This window comes from Ascidiella aspersa, chromosome 5 (assembly GCF_963924565.1).
Source record: "Ascidiella aspersa chromosome 5, kaAscAspe10.2, whole genome shotgun sequence".
NCBI classification, from domain to species: domain Eukaryota; kingdom Metazoa; phylum Chordata; class Ascidiacea; order Phlebobranchia; family Ascidiidae; genus Ascidiella; species Ascidiella aspersa.
This window is the reverse complement of record NC_139451.1, coordinates 25661328-25670394: the sequence shown is the minus strand read 5'-3', so window position 1 is coordinate 25670394 and position 9067 is coordinate 25661328. Positions and strand designations below refer to the sequence as shown.

At 36.4% G+C, this 9067-nt stretch overlaps 1 protein-coding gene across 1 annotated transcript; it reads left to right on the top strand.

Moving 5' to 3' along the window:
- Positions 1-1855: 1855 nt before the first annotated feature.
- On the top strand, positions 1856-4399 carry LOC146145620 (uncharacterized). The gene is made up of 3 exons (XM_083390284.1): positions 1856-2081; positions 2684-2824; positions 3219-4399. The coding sequence occupies exons 1-3, from the start codon at positions 1907-1909 to the stop codon at positions 3413-3415; spliced, it is 513 nt and encodes a 170-aa protein (XP_083246410.1). The 5' UTR covers positions 1856-1906; the 3' UTR covers positions 3416-4399.
- The last annotated feature ends 4668 nt before the right edge of the window (positions 4400-9067 follow it).

Below are 9067 nucleotides of genomic sequence, written 5' to 3'. Positions count from 1 at the left end.
GAAAAGTTGTGCTGTTCTACTTTCAGCGGATCCTGACTTTAAGTTTTTGTCCTATATAAGTTATATATGGTAGATAATATAATGTAGACCAACTTTGACTACACCACAGTTGTAGCATGTGGTAAAGACAGATTTTCTTTAATTGCTGCCAGAAAAACAAACAATTTAAAGACAATGTTTTCTTTGGGCGATTTTCAAATTTTTCAAATGTTGTGGTGCTGCGTATCAACCTAAGCTTAAAGAAAAAAGGATTGGATAAAATCCGCAACAAAACGGTTTAGCTTAATACCAAAGGTTATACCATATGGAAACCATTCATTGTTTCAACAGGCATTTTTAACATCAAGCAACTATATGATTGCCAGATCAAGCGCTTAACAATTCGCGGAAGTAAGTGATTAATAAAGCGAGTGCAAAACAGTTCACACAATAGTTGCTAGTTGAACTTTTAAGCACGACCACAGTATACGAAGAACCGTTTATTTTTTTTATAATAATTGGAAAACGTTACCTTTTCGATCAATGTTTACTTTTAAACTATAGCTGTGTCAATAAGTGTGGTGATCTAAATAACTTGAAGAGATAAACTTAGCCTGTAGTCCAATGTTTTAAACAAGTCATTTGCAAACGACTAGTCCCATCAGACAAGTAATTTGTGCAAGAACTTAAGTCCATGTCAAGTCTTAAAAAGCAGGGAGTCTAACCGTTTGACTTTTCCGGTTCAGGTTCGGTTCGGGTTCAAAGATTTTTGGCATCCGGTTCAGTTTCGGTTTCGGTTTGGAGCAATTAAAAAGTTCCGGCTCAGCTCCGGTTCAACTATATTTATTTTCAAAACCGGTTTAAAAAGTTCCGGTTCGGATACAATAATAGTTCCGTTCAACCTAAAAATGTTGGTCATTTAATACAGAGAATAGTTATTTAATTGTAACTTGTAATAAATCTAAGTTTCTTGACGCATTAAAAACAAGCAGCTCATTATTAAAGAAACAAAAAAAATTAAAAGCAACGTTTTATTTAAAAAATAATAATTTTTCGAAACTAGCCTAGAAGTCGACGTTCAGTTCAGGGCTGCAGTCTTGAATAGAGAGCGACTCGAGTAGCCGCAATCTAAACACGTCTGAAGCCCCTCCGAGCAATTCGGGTTTGCAAAAATCAACCTTATGGTCCGAGTGCTGCAGAAAATGTCTGCAAACCGTCTTTATCAAGATGCTGAAATTTATTATTAAGCTACATTACAGATCCGTGCATAGTGTACTAAAGTTCTTTGATTTCCATATACTCTTTCAAGGCATAAAACGTCCGCACCGATACCAACCTATGAGTACTGAAAGAGTGCACCGAACCCCCACTTGGATCGTTTACTACCCAATGCTGTCTGACTTCAGTGTTGTGGACTGATGCGTATATTGAGCATGATTAAGCTTCAGTCCAAATTCGGTGTAGACCAGCCTTTCTTAACCTGGGGTAAATTTACCCCAGGGGATAACTTTTCTCGTTTTAGGGGGTAAATGAGTTATTAATCAAATATACAAAATTTTTGCCAGCTGTAGGTATTGGTAGCCTACTCTCCTAGTTCAGATCAATTGCTAATTCGAAACTAGCCTAGAAGCCCATTGATTCTTTATCGTTTAGTGTCGTAACGTTATGCTTTGCTAATTGATATTTTTTTATGTTAATTGGCAATCTCCTTATCCGCAGTTACTTTATTTGTCGTTGCCAAAACGCAAGGGCAGCTGTCGCATCGAATATAACTGATGTCATTTGTTTCTTTTGTTTTTTAATAAATAAGCACCATTTTATATATTGGGGTAAATCTGATATTTATCTTTGTTAAAAGGGTAAAACATACAAAAAAAGGTTAATGTCCCCTGGTGTAGACTCTGTTTAACATTAGGACGAGCTTTCCATGGATATGTGCCGTACTGCTGTCCACTTTAACTTAGTATTAAGCGTGGTCTCAACCGTCACCTGTTGCATTGCGACGTTTTCCTCGGCTTGGATGAGACGACGTGGAACTTTCAAACTGGGACTCTTTCGCACGTGCTTTGACGAGACAGACGAATGCCTTACGCAATTTTTTGGTAACTCTATACAACAATGATATATTTATCTGTTAGATTTTTAGCTACTGTATATCGGGTTGTTATATGAGTTGTCCGATATATATTCCAATACCCGATAATTTGGACAAAAAGTATCGCCATCTCAAATTAGCAATATAGGGGAAACTAAAACATCCAAAATGTTATTACGCCAAAATTTGATTTACTATTAGGAAGTTTAGTTAACTTCAGTTATCCTGTATAGAAATATATTTTGTAAATTTAACTTTAAAAAATTGATGGCTGAGGTGGCTGAAATTTCTATGTTACTTTGGTATGCCATCATCACCGATGCCACCTTAGTATCGGACGAGTAGGGATACTGCCAATTGGTATCGGGTATCGACTCCGATCCAATGTTATCGGAAATCCCTATCATGCAAACAACTCCAGTAAAATACCATGCGCTCTTCATATAAATATGCGTGAGATCATGTATTTAGTTTTAGTTATAGTAAAACAAGTAGGGATTGCATACAAGTAGACTACAAACAGTAAAGAAAAAAATTACTTTTGTTTTGAACATTCTTTATCCTAACTAAGATGTTTGTTTCGTTTTGATTTTAATTTCAATTTTGCAGAAAACCACGCCCTTGTACCCTTGACGTGTATGCTGCTGTCGTTACTTGGCAACGCTTACAGCGCATGTGCAATGACGTGTGCGATTGCGGAAAGTGACGCAAGGTCTTTGATGAAGGCCAACTATGTTTATGCCGCTTCAGGTTCGTTCAGCCATTGTATTTAATTTGGACATACATAGTTTTAAGCTAGGGATGTCGAATGAGTTCAGTTTTACTGTACCGGTACCATACCTGATACTTCGGGGAAAACGTCCGGTTGTCCGGTTTGATGTGAAATGACTCGGTTTGATATGAAATGATCAATAGTTCAGTAAATTAAGCTGAATAGTCATAATCCATTCCCCGTTTGGGAATCAAAAAAATTGCGATTTGGATAAAAATGTGCCCTTTACCCCAGTATATAGATGCTCCACAGGGCATGACCTCCGTAATTCCGTTCATGAAAAAGATTGACACCCTTTATTTATCAAGAAAGCTTGCTGACCTTCAGTTACCAAAAAAGGCTGAAAATGTTTCATCTGGTGCTTCGTTTCAGGATGTTTAGCCCTCGCCGCCGCCCTCACATTTATGTTTCCCCGTCTGGCATCACAGGAAATTGTGTTCGGCTACAGCTTTATCATGGCTCTTCTATCCGGAACTATAGGTGCTTTGGGAGGCGTTGGATTCAACCACGCCTATCACGCCAAGATCTTCGACAGAGCAGGCAATAAGGAATTTGCTGAACTTTGCTGACGATTTGTTTTGGTCGCATGACAAAGATCCAAAGGTCACCAGTTCGATACCTGCTACGTACCTGTTACGTCACTGTAAAGAGAGATAACGGCTTTTCGGCTGGTTTTCATAGCGAAAAAAAATTAATCGGTGCAAGGCGAGATAGGTATGCGATATACCAGTGGTCGGCAATCTACGGCCCACGGGCTGGATCCGGCCCGCCGATGTAATTCATCCAGCCCGCCGCCTCTTGAAATCCACTAGCTTCGTTTGGAACTTTTTATATAATTTGATTAAAACTGCATTTATACTCGTGTCTGCGTGACGGGTGCGACATATTAACCCAAGTGTCGGTTTTATGCTATAACCTAACTTATTTTACCTGTATTTGTTATGGTTAGCTGTTTTTGTGGCAACTTTCCGTTATGAAAGATCCTTTTTAAAAACATGTATTTACCTAACTTGACCCACTGAAACATTTATACACATGTGAGTACTGTACAACTTAGGTGTGTATGCAGCATTGTGTAAAAACAGGATGTTTGCCCTAAAGGTCGTTTTTCGGTATATTAAAAGTATCCTAGGCTACTTATCACAAATGGGTCAGTAGCAATTGATGCTAATTACAGTGCAAACTTAGTATGTAAAAATGAAGATATCTCCTCGTCCTAATGCACGTTAATGACGACAATGACTTCGAATGGTTGCAAAACAGTGACTGATTTTGACTGAGACAAGAAAGTCTTTACTGTTTTGATGCTAATTAGTTTCAATTTTGCGGAAACAAACGGCGCTCAATGTTGAGTTAATTTGTTCCTGAAAATGTAAAATACCTATTTGTTCTATGCATGACCCTCTCACTACATTACAGAAGTGTGAAAATGAATTTTAAATTTACTATTTGCATACCCCAAAAGCTGGCCAGGGCTGATTCGGTAGGAAATGTGGTCACGTGACCATACCCTCCCCCAAAATGTATTTGCTGCCTATTTAAACTTCGTAAATGATTTTTTATTATGTTTTAAGTGTATCTTAGCCATTTTGTTGAAAGAAGTTTACCCCGATAGCGCCCTACGTATGATCGCACACTCTTAAATAAACGCTTTTCCGACTATACAAAGGGCATATTTTTGTACAAAACCATTCTTTCACGTTGCACGCGATATTTTTCGTCTATTTAATATAAAAATACAACGCGTTTTTACGTAAATCTGTGACGTCATCCCTGAAAATTGTCGCGTCACCCGACGTAAAGTCCTTATATTCTTTGGAGCATAATGGTTGGAGGTTGTAGTAAGACGTAATAGGAATCAAAGCCCATACAGAAGTAGGTATCATCTTGAACGTTTCGAATATTGAAAATTCAGATGTTGAAAATGAATAAAGAGTTATTCGAAACGTTCAAGATAATGCCTACTTTTGTATGGGCTTTTTTTACGTCCTTATATTCTGTTTTGTAACTTTATAATTATTTTTTATTTTTTTTGTATTTAAAGAATCTGTTTGATTTAAACTTTATTCCTACTTAAATCCATAAGGCAAATGTTGAACAAAAGCTGATAAATTTTACTATTTTTTTTATTTTTTAGCAGGATAAGACTGACTTTTAGTTTTAAATTAGAAACCAACTGAAAAAAACAATTTTTATAAAAAAAACTTTAAATGTTGGTTTTAAATCCATTTATTTATTTATTTTTTATTACACTTAAACGCATTTAAATTTTGCCCGTTTATTTATCTTACTCTAGCGCAACTTAGCGGAAATTATATTAGTCATGGCGAAAATTATATTTTTTACTGCCGTTAAATTCTCAGCGTGCAGACTACCGCATACTATTAATATCGGTCTATAACTAATCGTCTGATTAATAACACTTGTTGAATTAGATATTGATAACCCTTTAAAGTTAAAAAAGTAAGAAATTTAACAACCGTGTTTCAATATATATTCCCCAAATCTTTTAGCTTTATTCATGCGATACTAATCTTATAAGTGTCCGTAACTTACATTTTTTAATAATGGCGCGATATCGGTACTGCAACAGTAAGCCTACTGTATTTGTTTGCGCATTTACACAATATTTAGCTAGCAATCCAACTTAGTGTTTACTATTTTACAAAGTAAATTCCTCAGAAAACAGTTAGGCAAATAAAGCATCCAATTATTTTAGAACCTTTTAGAACCAAACCCTTTGTGCTTTTAGATTTCAATATTTTGATTAACTGGCGATAATTGTGACGTCATTTGGTATCGGATTAAATGGTGCTTAGATTATTTGGTATCGATATTACAATCCAGGGGGTAGCCAACTTATTTTTGATTGCGATCGACTGAATTTTTTTGTTGAAAGACTCACGATCGACCAATTTGGTAATAAAGTCAAAGCAACAAACGTCACAATACAATGCACCTTTTTTCTGTGACTCTTTTACTGCAAGTAAATTTATATTTCCATTTATTAAACATCCTGAGGGGAAATTTTAAGTGGTGTTTATTTTGCGCTTTGAAACAAACAACACGAAAAGAATGTTCCACCATTCACTTATTATTTCGTCAGTGAGATGTTTCATCATATTGTTCAACGTTCACAATTTATTATTATTTTTTGGGTGAGATGTTTGAGTCATCATATTGTTCACCAGCTGTTCATAATCAGGCGTGTATCCCGTAAAAGACAGTCTTAAACAATTTCCCAAGTGACAGTCGCTTAGCCCAGTACGTTGTTCTGTTTTGATCACGTTCATAAAAGAAAACGCAGATTCACACAAATAGGTGGAACCAAAACAGGAATGCACGTATTCCGCACATTTTTTGATATTGTAATATTTTGCACCGACAAACTTCCAAAAATCGTCTTCAGATGCACGGACCTTGAGGAACACGTCAGCTTTCAATGCCAACATTTCCATTTCCACTGCACCACTATCCAATGAAAATACTTCACTTAGTAGTTGGGAAATAGTAGACACGTTTAAACCAGATTTGAACGGGTATGATACGTATTCAACTATTTTTTCGATCTGTTGAAAATCACTAAACCAAACGTATAAATCATCAGCAACTACGTTCATTTCAGCAACATACTTCTCCGGGTTCCAATCACTATTCGGATGATTTTGCAAATGGTCTTTGCAGTTTGGAAAAAAATTAAATCGTTTTTCTTCAAGATCGGAGATCAACGCGGGGATTTGCATCTTAAAAGCACCAATAGCACTGATCAGTTCACTGATTGGTTTGCTCTTTCCTTGTAACTGCAAATTTAAGGCACTTAATCTACCAGTGAAATCAGCCAGAAAGGCCAAATCGCTCAACCAAACTAAATCGTCTAACTTTGCATAGTCGTCACATCTATTTTGAAGAAAAACTTTTATTTCTGGCAGTAGATCCCGAAACCTTTGAAGTAATTTGCTGCTACTGAGCCATCTTACGTTTGTGTTTAACTCTTGTCCCTCAAATTCATGCTTGAAAAGAAGTCGGTGAAGGGCGTTTGCTTTGACAGAATTTGCGATTTTGAAAGCAATGTTCATTATCTCTTCTGTATTTAACCGATTGCCCCATAAAACTTGTTGATGGATTATGCAGTGGAAGTGCCAGAAACCAGGAAAATCATCATCCTTTCGACACAAGGCAACGAATCCATTAGTATTTTCTACCATTGATTTTGTTCCATCTGTTGTAATTGACACCAATTTCCGCAAAGGCAACTTTATATCAAAGCAGTAGGTTTTAAATGCGTTGTAAAAATCGATGCCTTTTGTCCTTTCTTTTAAAGGTATTATGCCAAGCAATTCCTCTTTAATGCTCCAATTATGAAAAACCATTCGAATAAAGACAATAACTTGTGCAGTGCCTCGGATATCTGTTGGCTCACAAAATTGTAATGAAAAACACACACAGTTATTAAAATCATTGTAAACTTGATGGGTAACATTCTCACTCATTTTTTCTATTCTTCTCAATACAGTGTTTGTAGATAATTGTAGGTCTTTAATGGCACTTTTAATTTTGCCTTTATTACGGAAATCCTGAAAAAGGCTATCCGAAATTTCTAAAAAGCATTCTTTTAGCATTTCCCCTTCAGAAAATGATTTTCCTTTTTTTGCTAAGAAATACTTGCTTTGAATGAAGCTAGAGTAGATTTTCCTGACGAAGTACAAAACCTTTTTAGGCTATGTTGTTCTCCACACAAATTGGATTTAAGGTCGTATACTTTCAACTTCCTAGCTTCACTTCCAAGAGGATAACTCTCGTTGTATTTGGCATGGCGGGTCATAAAGTGTCTTTTAAGGTTTCCTTTCTTAGGCAAAGCAAGAGAAGCTTCGCAGATAAGACAGGTACAGTTCTCGTTTACCATAACACAGAAGTAGTCATGCTCCCATTCTTTATGATATAAATACGTTTTCTTCCTCTTTAAAGCACTCATTATATAAATTAGGCTCTGATGAGGCTGCAAAAAATGTAAGAGTAGACTGTATTAAAGCTGAAAATACCTGGCAAAAACACACAGCAGCAATCAAACTAGAAAAGCACAACAGCTGCTGTAAGCCTCCCAAGGTAGCCAACACGTCGATCGCGATCGACCGGTTCGCTCGCCACATTTCACCTGATCGATCGCATCGAACATTACGTCATTGCACTGGCTGTCGCCCACAAGCGGAATATTAAAATAACCAATTGTTGTCTGGACAGCCTAATAAAGCGTTCTTTAACGTAATAAATTAAAATTCATGGCTGGCTTGGAATGCAATTACCGCTCAAAATGTTTAATAAACATTCTTGTGACTTTTTTAACAAACCAGTCGATCGAGAGTCTGTAAAAAGTATTTCAGTCGATCGCAGTCAAACATAAATTGGCTACACCTGGCCTACATTCCAAGCCAGTGATGAAGTATCATTTGGTACTTCATAATACGCTTCATTTGGCTTGGCAATACACAACAATTATTAATTTTAATGTTCCACGTATGTGGGCGACAGTTACTGCAATGACGTAATATTCGATGATAAATTGGGTCGCTGTTTGATTTGGTTGGGCCGTCGACCGCAGTAGCCACATGTTTATAATAATTGAGATTGGTTCTGAGCAATTTTTTTTAATTACGAAAATTAAGGAAGCAATGCAAATAATGTCTTATAATATTTATTAAAATTCGAAATTCTTTATGCTATTGCCTATTTTTTGTTCACTTACAATAAGCTAGTTTTTTATTTTGCTTACAAAAAAAAAAACAATTGGGTCGCCAAAGCTTAGTCGTCATACTTACGCTTAATATTTGGGTCGCCACGAAAAAAGGTACATACTATAACTAAACTACTTGTACTGCTGGAGTTTATCCCAGTTTTTGGACTGTTTTTCGTTCTATTCATATGAATACTGCTTAAAGAAGGCTCTTTTTAGAAATCCGACACATAATCGATGGGATCGACCAGCTGAGATTGGACGATCACCGTTCGCTCGCGATCGACGTGTTGTCTACTGTGAATAAACAAATCCATACTTATAAAGCGGGCCACGAGTATGAAACAACAGTTTATAAAATTGACATTGCCTGATAATTGCATATTTTGCATCCTTTCAGAATTTAAAATAGTTCTCGGTGTGTCGGATTAGTTTATAAAAGTCCGGAACTGTTCGACCCTTATGTCTTTGTTAGCATAAAGTATGTTGTTCA